We start from the raw sequence: 20,875 nt of genomic DNA, 5'->3' as shown, positions 1-20,875 counted from the left end.
CTCCCCCGTCTTCATCTTTCGCCCTTTCATTTTCATTAAAGCAAGCAACCCCAACTTCACTAGCTTCCATCCTTTCTTCATATTCATATTCCCAAATATTCAATGCTTTGCTTCTTTCTTTTTTTCTTTTCTCAAGTCAAATATGTTTTTAGACATCTATATTTGCAACAACAATCCGCCTGAAACAAAAAGGCAAAAGATGCTAACAAGTTTTAAGCCATTTCATTTAATCAAAGACAGACAGACTGCAGATTTCCCTTTCTGCTCAGGTTTAAGACCGCCAGCCCCCCTCCCCACCAAAAAAAAAAAAACAAAAACAAAACAAACAGTACAAACAGAACATCTATGTCCTTTGCATGTGCCGATCCATCGGTAGTATCGCTGTTGACTAGAACAAAACTTTGATAGATTACTCTTTCTTGCACTTTAATTTACCAAGATAAGATCTTTGTTCCCATTAACAAGGGAACAGAATGGGAGAGGGATCTCTCTGTAACTTCCCATCCGATAGATCTAGCTTTTTCATCTTTTCTTCACACCACATTAACTGTTCTTTACTGATCCTCACCATCCTTAGAACCCTCGTTAAGATTTTCACATCAATCACACCAAACAACACTTCAACATCCTCGTACATCTGAGGCCATGATTTCTTCTTCCAGCCTTTACTCTTTTTACACAGTTCCTTCAGCTTCATCCTTTTCTGCAAATTCACACCCATAACAGTTTACACGGGAATCAATCACCAACAGAAAAATGTTTTTTCTTCAACAAAAAAAAACAAGAAAAGAATAAGAAATATCCTGGAGAATTAACAGATAATTTTAAGGTCTCTAATCCATACATCATTTTCTGCCCCAATACCAGGATCTTTTTTTCTTTTCCCGTATATCTTTGTTACCGAAGGTAATATCCAATCCATCCCTCTTGCTTCCTCCAGTAACCATAAAAAAGTTGCCAATATATCACTTTTATGGTCACAAGGGAGTGTGTAATTCCTCTACCCAATAATGCTAGGGACATAGCTGGTCAGAACAACAAATAGAAATCAGACGGAATTATACTGAGCTAGCTACATTCCCCAGGATGTGCATGAGAGCTAAACTAGAGTGTTTCACATTTTTGACACGGTACCTAAAGCTCTCTAGCCGAACTATTCTGGTTTATAAATTTATTTTCAAAAAAAGCCAGGGTTTCTACTTCTTCAGATTCTCAAACTTTCAAAAGTTTACCAGAACCGCCAATTATAATAAGCTCCTAGTCTCAAGCTGTGATAGATGTGTAACGTACTCACCACACTTGCACAGAATAATATAATCCATATCCTGATTATTTTAAAATAATAAAATTAAACTCATCCATTTAAGTGTTTTACATAGAATCCCTGAGAGTGCTGCTATTCTTTTATTCTCTTCAAGTCTGCTGGAAGGTTGCTAAGATCTTTTTAATCAAAGAATTTTGTCAGAGAAGTTTATGATAGTGGAGTGATGGCGATCAAAAGATTTAGTTTTTCTGAAACAAACAAATGAACTCAGCTAGTTACAAAAACATTCCCAAACTTGAAACTGCCAAGGCAACCCCCACCACTTGCATCAGTTAATGTTAGCTTGACAGAAGCTTACCTTCTCAAGTGAAGACTGAATCAGTTGAAGAGGGGTTGCAATTTGATTCTGATTTCCAAACAAGTTCAGAACACCACTTGGTTTCTTCTTATCCGTCTTCAGGAATAGGTGGAAAGTAAGGATTACGCTTTCCATAATTTTTATAAAATCAGGGGCAAGAACCACTAAATCAGACTCCAATTCCCCCATCTGTTTCTGATCTGAACCTGAAATGGTTCATAAACAAAATCACATCAGTATTAATATCATAAATGGCCAGATTTGCAGTTCTGGAAAGAAAATTAGCATGTGAAAAGTCAAACTACAATCATGATGAAGTCAATCAATTCAAATCAGAAGTTTCAACCAACAATTGAATACATTTCCATCTCCCTCTCTCTCTCCGACTTCATCATGATGAATATACCTTTTCCATTCGGGGCCTGGAGCAGCCTGGGTAATAGATTCCTAGCACGGGCATATATTTCTGCTCTAAGACCTTCCTGAAAGGGCTCATTTTCAATAAATCTTTGCAATAAAACTTGGAATTGCTGAAAATGTTGAGCACTGTGGTTGTAACATGTTGAGCTTTCAGGTTGGCATAAGATTTTCTGACTCAGTTGAGTATATTGGCAGTGGAGTGCCTCCCAAGTTAAGCAAACTTGAGCCACATATGCCTTTTCAAGATCTTGATATGGGTCATTCTGTGATTGCTGCAGATGCTCCATTTCATCTTCAGGTTCTTCAATCCTTTTCAAAGAAAGGCAACGGAAGGGGGATGTTAGCTTCTTTGATGCAGACTTTGGTGACGGAGTTAAGGGAGTAGGGCAGCCTGTCACACAAACAATTAGTTCATTGTAAATTGCTCTGCCCTCAGACCAGAAACTAGAAACACAACTTTAACAAGTTGGAAGAAAGTTAATGAAAAACAAAAAGATAGAAGCATTTAAATCTCAACAACATTTGCAAGGGCACCATCCAGCCCATGACTTCAAATTTCAAAAAGACAATTCTCAATTAGGAATTTTTTTTTGCTGTGTTTGAACTGGAACTTTGTTGCAGAAAAATCTTCCTAAAAGCATTACTTCAAATGGATGATAAGCACACGAGTTGAAATTGAAAAATTGGGCCAAGAACTTGATTATCCAGTGATTTTGGCAGACATTTTGCACAACTAGCATTATATTTACTTGCAAAACATCCAATTTATAAGATCTCAAGAAGAAACATCGGAGCGCCAAGGCTCCAAATTCATTCAGAAAAAAAAAACCCCGGTAATATAGAAAGCCAAGGTCTTACTGATATAATTCACATCTAAACGAAAAGGGTAGATACAAGTCAAGTGACCCACCGTCTCAGCTTTTGTGGCCTAGACTACATATTGACCCGGGCAAGCAAGCACAAGAAAAATCTTTCATGAAATAATTCCAAACAAGAGTAAGAAAAAATGGAAAGTTTGTTTTAAAAAGAAATAGAGAAAAAGATGGAAGAAATAAAGTGGCTGTAAGAATACGCACAAGGCAAGAAAGCAAACAAGTGGTGCAAAACATAACAGCTTACCATTTTCATTGAGCTGCTGCACCATCATCCGATCAAAGAATAGCATCCGTTCACAGTACTTATCATATACGGCATCAAACCCACTCCACCATTTCCTTCCTTCTGCTTCAACATCCCTCCACTCACTAGAGCTCGTCTCTCCTTGACCCTCCTCCTCATCTTCCTCTTCTTCAGGGCATGACTCTTCTTCAGGTATTAGTACCATAAAACTGTTCCTTCTTAGCTCTTTCAACCTCCTTTTTACCTCATTTGTTATAAAATCATCATCATCGTCCTCAGTTTCAGATCCAGGATCAGCATTAGCGGATTTGTTACCAACATTATCACCAACACTGCCTACATTCTCATACTTTGGTTCCTCTGGCTGTGGCCCGGGCTTGTCCTCTAAATTCTTCTCTGGTTCTGGTTTTTGGGCTTTTCTGAACTTCTTCGCTTTAAAGAAATCCATCTTCAAACCTCAAAAGATAGTCTTTCTTCTAAAATCACACTTCAGGATCAAAAATCACAGAACACAGAGAAGACTTTGTAGAAATAATACGATGGTCCAGATTCAGGAAGAGTCTCTTTCTTATTTTTCCCCCAAAATCATAAAAGGGGACCAATCTTAAATCCTAAGTAAAAGAATGGTCAAAACAGAATCAGATAGACAGATATGTAAGAATCCTAGAAGATCTCAGATGTAAATGCTTCACACCATAAAAGCAGTTATCATAAGGTGCTTGTAAGGAAATGAGTGCTGAAAAGCATACAAGTAATCAGCATCACACTGCAAATCAGAATCAACGCGTGAAATTAAATAAAAAGACCAGCTTTACTACAAATGTACTTATGGCTCACCATTTGAAAGCTTGAAACAGCATATTTAAGCAGCATTACGCCAATGAGGCAAAAAGCTCAAAAAAAAATAAGAAAACAAAAACCCATGTAAAGCAGAGCTCCAAAACAGAAACCTGAAAACGAAGGAAATCAGAGCAAGAAGCGGGAGCAAATATGAAGAAAAAGAAGGCATACTATTACTGTGAGCAATGAAACCCTAGAAAGAGAAAGCAGAAACGTTTATGATTAAAAACAGGGAGGGGGAGGGAGAGGGATAGGAAGAGGAAAAGGAAAGGGCAGTGGCATTGAGTGAGTAGTAAAAAAAGACCAAAAGAGAGACAGGTGATATATTGGGAACAGGAAAACCATATAAATGTGAGCACTTGCATTAACTTATTTCGAAGCCGTAATTGTTATTCATAGGTTATGTTAGAAGAGTGCCTGTGGTTAACAATAGGCAATGAAGAGGCATGTTTTAATTAGGGTACCATTTTAAAAATGAAGGGGAGGTCGAGTTGGTCGTAAAATTCACTAATGCAGGCGCTAATGGAATTAGATTTCAAGTATTAAGAAATAAAAAGCAATTAAATGTCTAAGTTATTGAAGATAGAAAAGGAGAGAAGAGTGCACGGGACCCAATGGAAACAGTGAAGAAGACAGAGAAAAGAGAATATTGTCAGAAGAAAGCACTCAAAAACTCTACTACACATCCCAACCCAACCAAACCATCTCACAAAAGCCGCGCTCAAGTCCATTTGACATGCCCTGTTTTGTCCTGCTCATATTTTATATTCACCGACATATCCCTCCCTCTTCGTCGTCTTGCATTTTCCTTGCCCAAGCCAGACATGGTCTCTTTTCTGGGCGTCTTTGTTTTCTTTCTGGGTTAGAGTTAGAACAACTGTCGTATGATTACAATAGACAAAATTGCTTAATAATAATGCATACTCTTCTTCTCGTCTTCAACTTTTGTTGCAATACTCTAGTCTCTAGTCTCTAGTCTTCCCAACCAAATGAATCCTTTTTCTTTTTGGGTCCTCTTTTTGTTGTAGCTTTGCCTTTTTCTTCTTCAACTTCTTTCTAAAGTGTCTTTTTCCTTTTCCTTAATGAATACTACTTTTCTGAAATGTTTTCTTTATGGAAAATGCTATTATTATTATTATTATTCAGATTTACGACAGTCAGAAACAGACACTACTGCTTGCTTATGCATTATTCTTCCCATAACTATCACCATCTTAACTTTTTAAATCAATGCGCATAATAAGTTTCATTTGTCTTTCAATTTCATGACCTCTCCAAACGTAACTCCTTTCCAATAGTTTCCTGTTATAGCACAGCTTATAACCGTAACCTCTGCTTTTGAGAAGGAAGTACCTGACAAATTTTATGCCCTGAATTTGAGTTGGTAAAAAGCATCTACTCTCATTCACCCAAAAAAAAAAAAGAAAATTTACCCTCACCAAGACTGCAATTTGCTAGCCTGTATTACTATGTTTCAACACTTCAAACCATGGGTGGATATGAGCCATGAACTAATAACTAACCCACCGAGTGACATGAACAGGGGTTACATACGTTGGCAAGGATTTCATTCAACAGTGACAAAAGAAAAAAAAAATGTTACATCACTACAATAATGGCGCCAGCAAGGAAAAAAAAGATACTGTGTTCTAATAGGACTATTGCATTTTCAGAAATGAGAAAGAAAGAACCGGCAAGCAAAAATATACAGTTCCTTTTATGTTGCAAAATAGCAAATGATAGAACTTGTGGCAAGTTACATTAATATGCACATACAGTGTGGTCCTGAGAAATAAACTTCAGAAGTGATCTAGTAACCCAGCCAAGCTGAGGGTATCGGCTGGAACTTGTTCTTTGCACAAGACAATACATCATAATAATCTACGTGATTGAAACAGTCCCGGAAATCAGTGAATAGCTTTTCGTAAACCCTCCACTGTACCTTAATGGATTTTGTATATGGATATGGAAGAAAAACCTGCAGCAACCAAGGTTAACCAGAGAACAGTTATTATTATGATATAATACCTACAGACTACAGACCGCATTCCAAAACGACACCCAAAGCAAGTGATATCAATATATCGTATTTGCTATTCATTTTTCCCATTTGATCTCAAACGGTTTTTCTAGTGGGCCTTAAGGTAAGACTATGAAGCAGGGGAACTCCCACGTTTGCAAACCATTTTTGCATTTCCCAAACTCTTTGGGTCATTTCTGTAATTTCTCCAGAACTGAAAACATATTTTCAGTTTGAAAACCATTTTTTTCATCAAAAAGAACTGAAATACTATTACTTTTGTATACTTTGATGGTTGAATATTAATTTGCACACTTAATATATTATTTATTATCCTCATGATGATATTTACTTAAGTAAATGTTGTTTCTAAATTTTAATATTTATAACAATACCCCTAAATTTTCGAAAATTACATGTTTTCCCACGTTTCCATTTCCTCTGTATCCATTTCCGCGATTCTGTTTTCGTACTGCATAGAGGTAAGAGAATGACAAAAGAAATTTCTGAACAACTTACATCCCCCTCTTGTGCAAGGCGTTTAAGTAATAGAAATGTGTGCTCATTTTCCTCCAAATGGTCAAGAACAGCAAGCCAGATTTGGGAAGCAAGCTCATGGGCTGTATCTCTTGGTTTCCCACAAGCAATAAACTGATCTGCTAAAGCACAAGGTGTCCACAGTCAGAAATGCACACATCACATGGACTTCTGGAAAATGCATACTAACTATAGTTGTACAGGACACGGGTTTAAATGATTTCAGACAGCCCAGTCACTCCTTGGCATCTAATTCGGTTTCAATAGTCAAATTATTTACCAATTTAGGATTTCACCAATGATATGATATCGCGTTTCAAGAAAACTGGTCTGGATCATACAGGTGTAATTGCATGTATTGATCACCTCTAGATAGCGAGAAAAAAGTAAAAATTTACTGAGGCAATATAATAAGAAGAGCAAGTAGTTTCCAATTCAATGACACATGTCCAGCTAGTAGCATGGGTTGCCTTAAGGAAATTGACTTCACCTTCCAACTTCAACAAGCATAGTTTTGGGGGGGATCCATTTGGTGTTCATCTCAACTTGAAAAATACGAGAGGTTTACAAGCATTAAAAGAAATTGAAAGTGAAAGCCCAGGGCGCACCTATTATTGTTCCGTGAAGAATGCCAGAAGGAATTGGCATGGTAGAAAGTTCAAGCTGTTCTTTGAGAAACAGATAAGCATGGCCCACAATCTCATCTATCTCACCATCTAGAGCAAAGATGTGTTTGCTAACATATAAAGTTGTATATCTCCTGAAAATATTAAATCAGAATCAGAACAACAGAACGACCACAGAGAAAATTCATTTACTCTCTGGGGGTTGTCCCAACAAGCAGGATATCAGAACAATTTCCAGCCTTCTCAATTTTTCAATAAGATTGAACAAGTCCTCCTGAGGACGTGCTGATATTGCACCAAATTGATATTGGATTTGGAGTTTATTTCAAGTTTTAACATGTGATCATTTAGTGAGTCGAAACTGAGTGTCAACGTTGAAAACAAATTAAGGTTAAACATGAGTCGAGCCCAAATTATAGGCGTGACATACTACTGTATGTGCTGCCTGAAAAACAAAGGCTTGAACAGGGTTTCTACTAAGAAAGAAAAAATCAAACAAAATAATTATGAAAGAGTGGGAAAACGGAATAGAACAACAGAAAAGAGATCATTAAACTCACCTTCTGCTCAACCCTCGAGGTATAGGTCCAGGCCATCTTTTAGTTTGGCCTGCACAAGGATAAGTTCTGTTAAGAGCAGCCTGCCACAGGCATTCTCCACGAAATATATTTGCCCACTGCTTTTTAACAGAAGATATACAGGCCCACTCTGATACGGGAACTCTGATGAAAATTTCTATCAGAAGATGATCTGGAAGCTTCCCAAATGTATTATCAACTGATACTAGAGTACCATGTTCCGAGTCATTTGTCATTAGAAGCTACAAAGAATGACTGAGAGCCAAAATATTGGAATAAGAAGCAAAACCGACCAATAGAAGAATGGAATGAAATGAAAAAATGCAGCAGGAAATTCTTTGAACAAATAAGGAAAGGGGCATTTCCACAAACCACAAGTTTAAGAACAGAGAACATATACAGGATATAAGTAATAACAGACAACAAGTATGTTCTTTTAGTGACAAGCACACCACCAGCACCTCCAATTAGTTTCATAACCAACCTACTGTTTAACAGACAACAACTATGTGCATCCTACAGTTTGCTGACAAGAAGTGGGATCTGAGGGAACAGGGTAGGAAGATCATAATTGCTACAAGAATGTTGCACTCAGTTATTCAATCCGAGGCACATTCTTCCCTAGTATCTGATATTGCATTTCTTTCAGGATAGAAACATCACTAGTATGAACAACTAGACCACTGAACATAAGTTATGATTGCATTTTTCTGCATAGCTCACAACAAAAATATAGATAGAGTTGAAATTCAAAATATCGATTCCCTTGTCAAAAGCAGCGCAACGGAAAAAGAAAAAAAGATGAATGCATTTTCTACATTTCACCAATACTATATGATTAAGCAAATTCAACTTCACAAAAGCAACGAACCTCTTGCATTTTTTTTATTTTTTTAAAAGGAAAAATTGCAATTTGTTTCTAGGACCTTACAAATAAAACCTAGCCAAACTGGAAATTATATTGGGGAGCCACATGGGAGAAGATAAACATGTGGCGAATTTTGGAGTAGATGAAAATAAGAGCACTATTTCAAACTAGTGTAACTGAAGCTGAGTGTTTTTCACAGGATACAGCATATAGTAATTGACAGGCGAAGAAAAGGCAAAAATAAAAGATTTTGTGGTGTTATCAGTAACATGACTAGCTGGGATGCGCGGGGAACAGTCAGTGTACTAATTACACAGTCTCAATTTGATTAAGATGAAAAATAAACTTGGTAAATGAATCAACAGTAAAACCCATGCCATCTTTTTATCAAATGATTTCAAAACTGGTAAATTGGCACTTGACAGAATTCAAAAGAAATTAAAACAAAAAAAAAAATCCAATGAAAGCAGAATATTTTTTCTTTTTTTGTTTATTTTGAGCTGAAGTATTCAACTGTAAACTAAAGGAGAAGAAAGATGATAAATTCTAAACAGAAAATAAAAAGAAATGAAGTTGAAGTCTAAGATCGAAAGAGAAAATAAAGTTACCTTACAGAAGGGGAAGAGGAGAGAGGGGCTCTCTGTGGTTTGAGAAAAGAAAAGTAAAAAAGCAAGAAACGAGGTTGATGTGATCGTGTGAGGCCTTCGTTCCTTTCATAATAATACAAGGATTTGGGTTTGATGGGTATTTCTGTATTTTTCGCTTATTAATATTAATGATTCGTAAAAAGAAATACAATATTTCTTTTTGGGAATTAAATTATTATATACTCTCGCAAGCTTTGAATAACAGATGATAAAGCAATTTGGAGGAGGAGTTGATAAAAAGTATTAACTTAGGAACAGAATTAAATGAGAAAAAGGATTAGAGAGCTTTTCCGAAGTAAAGAGCAAATTATATTTATTTCTTGTTTTTCCAGAAAACAACATCTCAAACCATAATAACAGAAACACAAATTCTCTTCTTGTCATTGTTTAGTCCCCAGGCAAAACTGGACTATTAATGTTAGTAATTGAGCACTTTTTTGAAGAGAGCTTGGCGTCCAGGGAATGGATTGTTGATGATCTCCACCGCATCTTCTTCTTCATCTATTATTTCACTCAAATTCTCCATCCCGTTTACAATTTTATCCTTAGTCTTCAATACAATCCCCAACTTCTCCCTCTTCCTATCCGCCTCTTTCTTCAATTTGGCTCGCTCTCTTCTCTCCTTCCTTCTCATTTCAGGCTGTGACAGAACCCTAACTTTCTCTTCGTTATCCAAGTCCAACTCCTCTACTTGTTTAAAACCACTGGGCGACACCTTTCTTGGAATTCTGCCGCCTCTGCTAGTACCCAATAGCTCAAAGTTCACTCGACTCCACCCTACTTTATCTTCATTATCCCAACCAAATCTTTCACTAATCTCCAATAGTTGAGAAACTGCACCATCATCATCATCACCATTGCTCCCGTTCAACACTTTATCGAGAAATTCCCACTCCAGTCTGTCCTGGTAGACCTTGTCTTGGAGGACTCGGTCTGCTAACTCTGCCCAGTGCTCGAAGTCGCCGGCGCGGAGGTTCTTGGAAACCCATTTCAGGTAGGTTGATGGGAGGGCGCCTAGCATTTTGCCCTTGTACTTGCCGAAGTCAATAAGTCTGTCTGTCGGCGGGATAATGCGGGGTTTGGGGGAGGATAAATTTAGTTTGTTGGGTTTGAAAGAGCATAGTATTAAGTTGGGAAATTTGGAGGTGTGAGTGAAAGTCATGTTATTATGTGAAAATTCCTGGCACAAAATGAAATGAAATGAAGATGCAGTTTTAAAGCTTTTGCTCTTCTTCTGGCAGATGGTTGCCTCAATTTTTACGACCAAACATAAATAAAACTGTAAAAATTATAGCCAAGTCTTTTTTAGTTGTTTTAGCCAGTCACTTGGCATATAAATAGTTCGTTTTCAAACAATAAGTGTCTATGTGATGAATAATATTTTCGTGTGATATTAATGAAAGTAAACAAAATCAGATAAGTTCAGTTATGCACCAAAATTCACAGTATTAGTGTACTAGAGAAGCCCACACCATTCATTAATTTATAGGTGAATTCAACTATAATGACAGGTTAAAGTTTTAATTTGTGAACAACAAAACTGTATAGAAAGTAAGATTTACCAACTCTATTTAAAAAAATAAATAATTTATTAATTTTATATTATATAATTTTTTTAAAATGAGAAAATCTAATATATATATATATATATATATACCTAAATCCAAAATAGATTGAAGATGCTCAAAAGACCATAGAGAGATTAATAAAAAAGGGGAAGAAGCAAGGCGATCCAATTCCTTCGCCAACTCACCCGGCTTTGCCTATTCTTAATATTTTATAGTCAAATTCCTCATCATCTCTCTCTCTCTCTCTCTCTCTATATATATATATATATATATATCACCTTCCCATCGACTCATTTATTACACTCAATTTTACTACTAATCTATTTTTTAATTATTATTCTTTTTGAGGGTTCAATCATCAAAATGTTTATTTCAAAAAGCATGAGGTCTGCAGTGTTTTTGGTGCTGGCGGTGACACTGAAGTTGTCGTCAACTTTGGCAAGTGGAAACCCACAGGTGCCTTGCTACTTCATTTTTGGAGCTTCCTATTACGACAATGGCAATAATAACCGTCTTATAACGCTGGCTAGAGCCAACTATCGCCCTTATGGAATTGATTTTCCCCAAGGACCTACTGGAAGATTCACAAATGGTCGCACCACTGGTGACTTCTTAGGTCAGTTCCTTTTCCATTTCTCTTCTCTTTAATTAATTAAACACCGACCGAAAATACAGAGAGGGAACACACAACAATTAATGTCTGTTTGCTGCAGCTAAATTTCTTGGATTCAAGGATTTCATCCCGCCGTTTGCAAATGCAAGTTATCATCAACGTGCCCCTAATAATGACATACTCAAAGGTGTAAATTATGCCTCTGGTTCTTCTGGGATTCTTAAAGAAACCTCGAAGCATGTGGTAACTATAACTTTAACACACACATTAATCACATATTATTTATACGTCTGCATCTGCTTTTTTTCTGAAAAGAAAAACAACAAAAAATGAATGTCTCCAGGGCGCACGAATCTGCATGGATGGGCAGCTACAGAATCATCAAACTGCAGTCTCACGCATTGCAAGCATATTAGGCAACAAAGACGCCGCTAAAAACCACCTTAACAAGTGCTTATACACTGTTGCAATAGGCGACAACGACTATATCGGCAACTATTTTTTGCCATTACTCTACAATACAAGCTCCCGTTATTCTCCTGAGCAATTTGCCACTAAACTCATTCAAAAATTCACTCTACAGTTGACGGTTCGTGTTCATATACCCCATACTCCTTATTTTAAGTTCTCTTTTTCTTTCTCGAACTCACTATTGCTATAATTGGTTGGTCCTAGACCCTTTACAACCTCGGAGCCAGGAAGATTGCAGTCTTTGGAATACCTCCACTCGATTGCTCTCCTTCTGCTACTAAAGCCTCTCGGAGCGCAGGCAAATGTGTAGAGGAAAGGACACATTCAATCAGCATTTTCAACAGCAGGCTTAGACAACTTGTTGATGGCCTCAATAAAAATCTAACAAATTCCAAATTTATGTCGGTCAACACCTATGGGATATCTAGATCTTCATTATCTCGTAAGCTTTTTAAGAAAACCCAACTCAGTGACTATAATTATTTGATCTGTTGCCTACACTATATATGTTTGATTTGGGGGCTGTGATTGGTTTCAGGTTTCAAGGTGACAGATGCGGCATGCTGTAAAGTAGAGGAACGAGTTGGCATTACAACATGTATTCCGCATGGTAGAAGCTGTGACAACAGGAATGAGTACATGTGGTGGGATGCAGTTCATCAGACGGAGGCTGCTTATAAGATAATTGCAGAAAGAGCATACAAGTCTCAGTCTCCTTCTGATACTTACCCAGTTGATATCAGTCGCCTGGTTCGATCGTAGTTAATGTTCTTTTGTGAGTGTGGTCGGATGAGAGGAATGTCATTTTTATGAGGAAATTTCATTGATGCTTCCATTGCAGGGGAAGTTATTTTTCTTAAAAATGTTTTTTGCTTGTTTGTTAATTTCTTTTAGAGGATATCAACGAACCAGGGCCTGCTGCTCTATATAAAGACACTTGCAAGCTAAAGCATGCGCAAGAGAGAAACAGATGCTTTTGAAATTTCATATCATGTAATATGTATTGATGATTGATCTATAATACAATTAATATAACTGAAGTTGCAGACCCCGGGAACATCACTTTGTGTGTGTTTTTTTGGCATAATTTCCATTATTATGACTAAAATGGTTGGTTGTCCAGCCCGTGGAATTTCCTCAACAATTAATGGGATGTCGACTTGCATAAATATATATACACAGCTCAATCACCTGACCTTCTGCTCTCAGTAATATACTTTATCTGACATTCAAGTGGAAGCAATGCCTCTTAACATCGGTTTCATTTTAATTGTTAATAAATATTTTAATTTCATTTTCGTCCCCAGAAGAAGAACACATACATGGGTAGGTTAATCGTTGTTATTTATAATTCAGTTGTTGTGGCAGTTGTCGTGAAACTGCAAAAAGGCATCTTATCTTACTCGTCAACAAATTTTATTAGTTCCAGTGATAATAATGTGGATACTCCAAAAAGACACGTCCCTTTTTTTTCCCTTCCCCTAAAGTAAGAAGAATTTTTGGAAAGACGATACTGCCCTTTCAGTTTTATGTACTCTCGCACGATCCCAAATTTTCCACGCAATATGTACACAATACATACCATATATTAAAAATCAAACATAAAATAGCTTTATAATACATCACTTATCCAAAATTCCTAAAAGGCCGTAGGTGGCAACCTATAAGTGGGTGAGCGCATAGGATGATACTAAACACACATGCACCCTATCACTCGCTATCGACCAGTACGAAACTCAAGAAGCTCCCTTAATCATAATCGACTCTGTGTTTTCTCTTTTCTCTCCTTTGATTAAATCAACAATCTCTTCTCTTCTTTATCTCTGTATCATCACCATCTTCGAATTCCCTGTCTTCCAGTTGAAACCCTAGCAAGGGCTTTTAATCAATCTTCTATTTTCTTTCTCTGCCATAATGCCGTCAGTGTACGGTGCTCGATTGACAACATTCGAAGATTCTGAGAAGGAGAGCGAGTATGGTTACGTTCGTAAGGTGCTCCTCTTTCCTTTCCTTTCCTTTAATTTCAACTACTCAGATCGATTCTATTTTTTATGTCTTTCGTTTTTGCTATTCTTTCAACTCCAGTTGGATCTTATTTAATTGAACCTGTTCTAACTCGATCGCTTTCGTTGACGATAATGACATCCTTTTTCTCTAATCGCTATTTTCATGCTTTAATTTGAGCAAATGGATCTGCCAAGAAATTGGATCTGCTACAAAAATTACTACACTCACAGCTATTGTTCTCTTGATATTTCTCTGACATTAATGATATCCATTTCACGAATGATGAAATGGCTTCTCAACTGCTTACAACTATTCAATTGCAATTAAGTTGCGATCGTCTACTGCTTAGACTCGATCTGATAATTTTAGTGTTTTATCACGCTATAACATCTTTTTGTTACAATGAGAGAAACACAATAGAAAACTGAAGATCCCAACTGTTGCATCATTGCGCTACTGTTAGCTAATTCCCTCAAGCTAAATCACTGCTTCGGCTGATCACTAGATCATTTCTGTCATTTTTCATTGTGTAAACCCATTTTAATGCTCACTTGATTTTCAAACTTTTCTCTGTATCGACTTTAAACTAAATCTTCTCTTATAGTTTATTTCTTATAGTCTATCAGGCAAGATTACTACCAGGTTAGATGCGTCTTGACTTATTTTCGTTTTTCTTGTTGCACTACATGGTTTGGTAGGTATCAGGACCAGTCGTGGTCGCAGATGGCATGGCTGGTGCTGCTATGTATGAATTGGTACGTGTTGGCCATGACAAACTAATTGGTGAAATCATTCGGCTGGAAGGAGATTCTGCTACAATTCAAGGTTCTCTTCTATTATGATTGACTATCACTTCTCTTCTATTTCTAGCTTTCTGTTTATAAATAGTTACCATCTCAACAACATTTTTGCTCGAATTTGTTTCTCGATATTAGAAATATATGTTTTTCCGTTCTTGAGTCTGTTTCTGTGCGTATGTGTATGTGACATAAGTCAAAAAAATTTAACAGAGAGAATTTTGTCCTTTTGATGTCAGTTTATGAGGAAACAGCTGGTTTGACAGTGAATGACCCTGTCCTTCGGACACACAAAGTCAGTTTATTACCTCGCCTTTACTGCTTTCTAGTTGGTACAGTGACAATGTTTGCTTATAAATTGTATGTTGATCTTACAGCCTCTATCTGTGGAGTTGGGACCAGGAATACTAGGGAACATATTTGATGGAATTCAGGTTTGCTAGCACCTGCATGTGTCTTTGTTCTTCATATCTGGTTTAGAATTCTCACTTTGTTCCTCTTATTGTTGAATTTTGTACTTGGTCTTTTGAGTTTGAACAATGCATTAATCAATTGCAATGGCAGTGGTTAGTCATTATCTGACTTTATTATTTTTTTTTTTTTAAAATAAAAATAAAAATAGAGGCCTTTGAAAACCATTGCCAAAAGATCTGGTGATGTCTATATCCCTCGCGGTGTCTCTGTTCCAGCTCTTGACAAAGATTTACTCTGGGAATTTCAGCCTAAAAAAATAGGTAATAAATGAATAAATTTAGCTTTGATGATGGTTGTACCTCAAATTTCTGGTGCATGATTCCCCCAAATCTTATGTGGCTACAGGTGAAGGAGATCTTGTCACTGGCGGAGACTTATATGCAGTAAGTTAACTGTTTATATGCTTTCTTCTAAATAGTATGGTTGCCATATGCGTGCATTGATTTTGATCTAAAATCTCGTGTGTGTATTTTACCATTGCAGACTGTCTTTGAAAACAGTCTAATGCAACATCATGTTGTACTTCCACCTGATGCTATGGGCAAAATCACTTACATTGCGCCGCCTGGTCAATATTCATTGAAGGTTTGCCTCTATCTATTTTTCCACATTATTCGGGTCATTATTGTAATGTGTGTTTGCATGACATTCTATTATTCTGAAATAAATGCTTTGGTGTCATAAAATTAAGTACAGATATCTTCCATGATTTTTATATATAATTTCCACAAATTTTCTTTATAAAATAATTTAAAACACGGGCTTGTCGAGTATGGGACATTTAATTAGGTAAGCTGCCGGAAGTGATCTGTCATTATACATTTGTCTTGAATTTTTTTAGATTGTCTTAGAGACTTAACTACCATGTTTTCTCTGAGATGTGTGGATCTGGCAAACTTGCATTGATGTTTTTCTTAAAAAAATCTTTTATTGGAAATTGTACTGATTTCTTCTACCTTTTCAGGACACTGTTTTGGAGCTTGAGTTTCAGGGTGTGAAGAAGCAGTTTACTATGCTTCAGGTTTGTGATCTGTGTTTGTGGAAATGCAAAGTTGATCATATGCTTTTTTATTAAATTATGAAGTTTATGTTCCCTATGTGCTTGCTTGTCTGCAGACTTGGCCAGTACGTACACCAAGACCTGTTGCATCAAAGCTTGCTGCTGATACCCCTCTACTTACTGGCCAGGTAGTGAATGCACCACTGTGCATGCTTTATGTTTTGTCTTTTATCTATTATATTTTCTGTCTCTCTTTGAGAAATGACTTACTGATGACTTTGTTTCAAATCAGCGTGTTCTTGATGCCCTTTTCCCTTCAGTTCTTGGTGGAACTTGCGCTATACCTGGGGCATTTGGGTGCGGGAAAACTGTCATTAGTCAAGCTCTTTCCAAGGTGGAATTTGTTATTTCATTTATCAATTGACCAAATTAGGTTGATTAGTATTGTTTGTGCAGTACTCTAACTCAGATACCGTAGTTTATGTTGGGTGTGGAGAAAGAGGAAATGAAATGGCAGAGGTCTCAAACCATCTCAATCTGTTTTTTAATAGCTCTTTAATGGTAGTGAGATTCTTAATGTGATCAATCATTCAGGTGCTTATGGATTTTCCACAATTGACAATGACATTGCCTGATGGTCGTGAAGAATCTGTTATGAAGCGCACAACACTTGTGGCCAACACTTCTAATATGCCTGTGGCTGCTCGTGAGGCTTCAATTTACACAGGTAACCCTAGTTTTTCATTTAGTATTTTGGCATGCTAATAATTGTCTGATGATTTAATCTGTGAAGCAGATTCTTTTCTTATGCTTATTATTTCAATTCAGTAAGCATGGAGATCATATAGTATTTTGGGGGGCATGAGAGTTTATTATTTTGAAGTGTTGAAAAGTAAATAAACGTATGCTTATATTAAGGATTTACAAGAAAGAACATATATATATATGTCTCATTCTTGTTCTCCAGATAATGTATCTGTTCATGCTAACCTTTTGATTTCATGTGTCATATCTTTATAACTTGAGGGATATTAGTTTGATATATCTATTAAGAGCTTTTTCCCTTTGATTCTAGTTTTTTTTTTCCCTTTGATTTCCTACAGTCTACTTTTCTTTTTGTTCTTCAACTTACGGGTTTGTATGTTGTTCCAGGAATCACGATAGCTGAATACTTCAGAGATATGGGTTACAATGTCAGCATGATGGCAGATTCAACATCTCGTTGGGCAGAAGCATTGCGTGAAATCTCTGGGCGGCTGGTTAGCTCCTCTCATTTTTAGTTTGGTTAATGATATAATTTGCTAGACACTTTGAAATATCTCTTGATGCTTGTGAATTTTTCTTGTTAATAATGCCATGGTTTGATTGCAAATTGTTGGGCCTGGTAGGTGTCTTTTATGGACCCTCAAGTACCTACCCTCAAGTTCTATAGAATTAAACCCAAGTCTAGCATTTTCATCCAGCATAACCTTGAGTCTCAAAACATGATGTACCTATTAGTTGAACGACTGATATGGAAATTGCTGAGTTTAATTAATAATGAATATTATACCTATTATTTATCAGAGGTTGGATGATGTCTGAGCATCTATTTGTCTAACTATAAATACAATAATGATGAACTGGTCACAGAATCATATGTGAAATGCATCATTAAGTCTGATCTTCAAGGTATCAATGCCTTCATATTATTAATCTGTTGTATTCCAGTTGTACGCAGTTAATATATTTTTACCTTTGATAGCTATAATATGATTTGAGCATGCAAGGTTTAAAATTTGTATATTGGATGATTATTATTAGATGGATGAATATAGCTGGGGATTGCGATTTATTATGTAAACTATTTCAAGCTTGCTGCAAAAAATACATTAGGTATCTCTAATTCCTTGTACTTAATTTCTCTTGCAGGCAGAAATGCCGGCAGATAGTGGATATCCTGCTTACTTAGCAGCACGTCTGGCCTCATTTTATGAACGTGCTGGTAAAGTAAAATGTTTGGGGTCGCCAGAACGTTCCGGTAGTGTCACAATTGTTGGTGCTGTTTCTCCACCTGGTGGAGATTTTTCAGACCCTGTTACATCTGCTACCCTCAGCATTGTCCAGGTATTTAAACTTCATCTGTGAAGTGATTCTTCTTTTGTAATAATGGTGCAACGCTGATGAACAATTGCAATTTAGGCAGCAACTCTTCTTGTATGGCATGGACGCAACCGAACCAATGTTCTTATATTCAGAACAAACTCAGCTTCTCATTATCTTTTATGAAGTTGTTTTTTTATAATTTTGCAGGTCTTCTGGGGTTTGGACAAGAAACTTGCCCAGAGGAAGCATTTCCCTTCTGTAAACTGGCTCATTTCCTATTCGAAGTATTCATCGGTATGCATACAATTTGCGCACCATTCTTGAGCATGAAGCAACATCTTTCCTTATTATTTTAATGATTTTAGTACCTATTATTATGAGCCCTAAACTTCATGCTTATGTCATTGTTATTTGTTCAATTGTCTCTCTTTGTTTTCCAGGCATTGGAGTCTTTCTACGAACAATTTGATCCTGATTTTATCAACATCAGGACAAAGGCTCGAGAAGTGCTTCAGAGAGAAGATGACTTGAACGAAATTGTCCAAGTAGGTTTATGATTCCAAGATTTCTTTTATTCCACATTCTCCATGGCCAAGATGAGTAGAAAATATAATCTCCCTTAATTTTTAGACATGATATAGATGGAAATATCATGAGCTTTATTTGATGGGCATACTGTTTAGTAATCATTTTTCTTTTGACTCAGAGCTGTAAATGTATCAGATTGTTACTTATCCCTTTCTGCACCCTTAAAAATTAGATGATGTAGAATGTTACTTGATTCTTCTCATTATTGAATATCAATGCTTTTCTGCAATGCAGCTTGTGGGAAAGGATGCTTTAGCTGAAGCAGATAAGATTACGCTGGAGACTGCAAAGCTTTTGAGGGAAGACTATCTTGCTCAGAATGCATTCACTCCGTAAGCTTCAGCTTTCCTGATGTCTTTATTAAATATATCTGAAGGATTCCAGTTGATTTCTTATTCATATATTAATGCTGTAGTTCTGATAGCGTCTTTTGGATGGCTGTGACAGATATGACAAGTTTTGTCCTTTCTACAAGTCTGTTTGGATGATGCGCAACATAATACATTTTTACAATTTGGCCAATCAGGTAAATCTACTCACCATGCATCTCACCATAAAATTAATTTATGGTCCCAGTCTGATATTTCAACCATTGTCTTTTGCCCCTTGCTTTTCTCTCTCTTCTTTTTTCCTTCTCAGTTTTAAGCCTCCTAGATTAAATGAATGAATGAAGGATAGAGAAGTGCTTTGGATTTGTTTCTTAAGCATTACTCTTTGTATCCCCTTCCATTGCCTCAATTTGATATTTTACCCATAGTGTGATGTTAGCCATGGTGTAATTTTTATGGCGATCCTCATTTTTGCTGAGAATATGGATAAGAAAGGAGCTGGGAAATATTGTTGGTCATGGTGGAGAGCGTTCTTTTGTTAATTGGTTGGTCATTGTGATCCTCATTATTTTGCTCTATATGTTGTATCCTTTATAGATAGGGAGCAGGGAGGCTTGTTAATTGGTGGATGTATGCAGGATCTGGTGTTAGGATAGATTTCTTTATAAGAAGAATGTGAATCCTTCTTACTATTGAAAAATGAAAAGCCTTGCAGGCTTGAAATGTAAAGCTTCAACTTACCTGCTCTAAAGTCTGAAGCTTATGACTCATAAAGCATGTTTTGGGTTTTTGAAACTTGTAGGCTGTGGAGAGAGCAGCTGGTATGGATGGCCAAAAGATTACTTACAGTCTCATCAAGCATCGGTTGGGAGATCTGTTCTACCGATTAGTGTAAGTGATGCTAGCGAAATCTAGTTCAAGTTATACTTGTAAAAAGATAACAAATATGTTCAACAGTGGAAGAACATACAGAGAAATACATACATGTTCTGATCCGACCATCTATCAATATTGCAGGTCTCAGAAATTTGAGGATCCAGCAGAAGGAGAAGCAGCTCTTGTGGCCAAATTCAACAAGTTGCATGATGATCTAACTGCAGGTTTCCGTGCACTGGAGGATGAGACCCGATGATCAAGGAGTTTGAAATTTTGATTTGTCAGGAGTCTAGAAGTGTGGACCAGCACTTGGTTTCTCTTATCTGTTTTATTCTGTGAAGACAGTGTTGGTAGATCCCTGTTTGTGGTGCTATGCTTGGGCATAGTTTCTAGTTGGGTTATGGTAGTTTATTATATGGTATTGTTATTTAATATGAAGTTGTATTGGGCAGCAGAGGACCAGAAACTGTTCAATATGTATTTATGCAATAAGGTATGTATTCAATTGATGCCAATTTGTATTGATTTAATTTATTATCAATCATATGTTCCTCTTTCCTTCTCATATCGGGCAATAATCCCGTCTCTTGTCATTCGTTTTGGATGACTCATAAAATCTGACAAAATACGTATGTGGATAGAAAGTTCAATAATCACGTATGTCTTCCTGTTCGATTTCGTCCACTTTGTCGTTTGGGGTTCTTATAATTGGCGTTCAAAGAGAAGAATGAAGAAAAAGGAAGGGGAATGATGCGTGTTGGGTTTAGAGGTCTTGGTCAATGTCGAAAAA

General features: G+C 36.7%; 5 protein-coding genes across 9 annotated transcripts; 2 read left to right on the top strand and 3 right to left on the bottom strand.

Moving 5' to 3' along the window:
• Positions 1-200: 200 nt before the first annotated feature.
• Positions 201-4,992, bottom strand: LOC8259956. The gene is made up of 5 exons (XM_002513269.4): positions 3,999-4,992; positions 3,162-3,772; positions 2,029-2,433; positions 1,623-1,828; positions 201-703 (listed from the first exon to the last, which is right to left on the bottom strand). Exons 2-5 carry the CDS (start codon positions 3,607-3,609, stop codon positions 458-460), a joined length of 1,305 nt encoding a protein of 434 aa, XP_002513315.1. The 5' UTR covers positions 3,610-3,772; positions 3,999-4,992; the 3' UTR covers positions 201-457.
• Positions 4,993-5,644: 652 nt separating this feature from the next.
• Positions 5,645-9,391, bottom strand: LOC8259957. 5 transcript variants are annotated; one of them, XM_015715680.3, is made up of 6 exons: positions 9,239-9,391; positions 7,884-8,017; positions 7,745-7,793; positions 7,167-7,318; positions 6,541-6,677; positions 5,645-5,979 (listed from the first exon to the last, which is right to left on the bottom strand). In XM_015715680.3, the coding sequence occupies exons 2-6, from the start codon at positions 7,996-7,998 to the stop codon at positions 5,812-5,814; spliced, it is 621 nt and encodes a 206-aa protein (XP_015571166.1). In that variant the 5' UTR covers positions 7,999-8,017; positions 9,239-9,391; the 3' UTR covers positions 5,645-5,811. The 5 variants fall into 5 exon arrangements, with proteins under 5 accessions (XP_015571166.1, XP_015571165.1, XP_048228499.1 ...); XM_015715679.3 differs by having other exon boundaries at positions 7,745-8,017; XM_048372542.1 differs by lacking the exon at positions 9,239-9,391 and having other exon boundaries at positions 7,884-9,186.
• Positions 9,392-9,563: 172 nt separating this feature from the next.
• Positions 9,564-10,589, bottom strand: LOC107260837. The gene has a single exon (XM_015715678.3). The coding sequence runs from the start codon at positions 10,437-10,439 to the stop codon at positions 9,696-9,698; it is 744 nt and encodes a 247-aa protein (XP_015571164.1). The 5' UTR covers positions 10,440-10,589; the 3' UTR covers positions 9,564-9,695.
• Positions 10,590-11,134: 545 nt separating this feature from the next.
• Positions 11,135-12,977, top strand: LOC8259959 (GDSL esterase/lipase At4g18970). Its single transcript, XM_002513272.3, has 5 exons — positions 11,135-11,461; positions 11,559-11,701; positions 11,802-12,047; positions 12,134-12,371; positions 12,468-12,977. Exons 1-5 carry the CDS (start codon positions 11,209-11,211, stop codon positions 12,689-12,691), a joined length of 1,104 nt encoding a protein of 367 aa, XP_002513318.1. The 5' UTR covers positions 11,135-11,208; the 3' UTR covers positions 12,692-12,977.
• A 676-nt stretch (positions 12,978-13,653) lies between these two features.
• LOC8259960 (V-type proton ATPase catalytic subunit A) lies at positions 13,654-20,650 on the top strand. The gene is made up of 20 exons (XM_048372539.1): positions 13,654-13,921; positions 14,635-14,761; positions 14,973-15,028; positions 15,111-15,167; positions 15,356-15,467; positions 15,553-15,590; positions 15,691-15,792; positions 16,172-16,228; positions 16,324-16,395; positions 16,500-16,601; positions 16,664-16,726; positions 16,802-16,934; positions 17,360-17,466; positions 18,119-18,313; positions 18,500-18,586; positions 18,733-18,837; positions 19,115-19,212; positions 19,328-19,406; positions 20,012-20,100; positions 20,227-20,650. The coding sequence occupies exons 1-20, from the start codon at positions 13,844-13,846 to the stop codon at positions 20,339-20,341; spliced, it is 1,872 nt and encodes a 623-aa protein (XP_048228496.1). The 5' UTR covers positions 13,654-13,843; the 3' UTR covers positions 20,342-20,650.
• Positions 20,651-20,875: the final 225 nt, after the last annotated feature.

Source organism: Ricinus communis, chromosome 4 (assembly GCF_019578655.1).
Source record: "Ricinus communis isolate WT05 ecotype wild-type chromosome 4, ASM1957865v1, whole genome shotgun sequence".
NCBI lineage: Eukaryota > Viridiplantae > Streptophyta > Magnoliopsida > Malpighiales > Euphorbiaceae > Ricinus > Ricinus communis.
Note: the sequence above shows the minus strand (reverse complement) of the source record. Positions and strands in the feature narration are given on the sequence as shown.

Coding starts and splice junctions, on each gene's coding strand:
- LOC8259956 (XM_002513269.4), bottom strand. CDS start 3,609: ATGGATTTCTTTAAAGCGAAGAAGTTCAGAAAAGCCCAAAAACCAGAA. Junction 2,434..3,161: donor GCAGCAGCTCAATGAAAATG/GTAAGCTGTTAT, acceptor TTTGTGTGACAG/GCTGCCCTACTCCCTTAACT. Junction 1,829..2,028: donor CCAGGCCCCGAATGGAAAAG/GTATATTCATCA, acceptor GAACCATTTCAG/GTTCAGATCAGAAACAGATG.
- LOC8259957 (XM_015715679.3), bottom strand. CDS start 7,998: ATGACAAATGACTCGGAACATGGTACTCTAGTATCAGTTGATAATACA. Junction 7,319..7,744: donor CCTCGAGGGTTGAGCAGAAG/GTGAGTTTAATG, acceptor TAATATTTTCAG/GAGATATACAACTTTATATG. Junction 6,678..7,166: donor TCTTCACGGAACAATAATAG/GTGCGCCCTGGG, acceptor GTGCTTTAGCAG/ATCAGTTTATTGCTTGTGGG.
- LOC107260837 (XM_015715678.3), bottom strand. CDS start 10,439: ATGACTTTCACTCACACCTCCAAATTTCCCAACTTAATACTATGCTCT.
- LOC8259959 (XM_002513272.3), top strand. CDS start 11,209: ATGTTTATTTCAAAAAGCATGAGGTCTGCAGTGTTTTTGGTGCTGGCG. Junction 11,702..11,801: donor AAGAAACCTCGAAGCATGTG/GTAACTATAACT, acceptor GAATGTCTCCAG/GGCGCACGAATCTGCATGGA. Junction 12,372..12,467: donor ATCTAGATCTTCATTATCTC/GTAAGCTTTTTA, acceptor GATTGGTTTCAG/GTTTCAAGGTGACAGATGCG.
- LOC8259960 (XM_048372539.1), top strand. CDS start 13,844: ATGCCGTCAGTGTACGGTGCTCGATTGACAACATTCGAAGATTCTGAG. Junction 16,935..17,359: donor TGAGGCTTCAATTTACACAG/GTAACCCTAGTT, acceptor ATGTTGTTCCAG/GAATCACGATAGCTGAATAC. Junction 18,838..19,114: donor ACTTGAACGAAATTGTCCAA/GTAGGTTTATGA, acceptor TCTGCAATGCAG/CTTGTGGGAAAGGATGCTTT.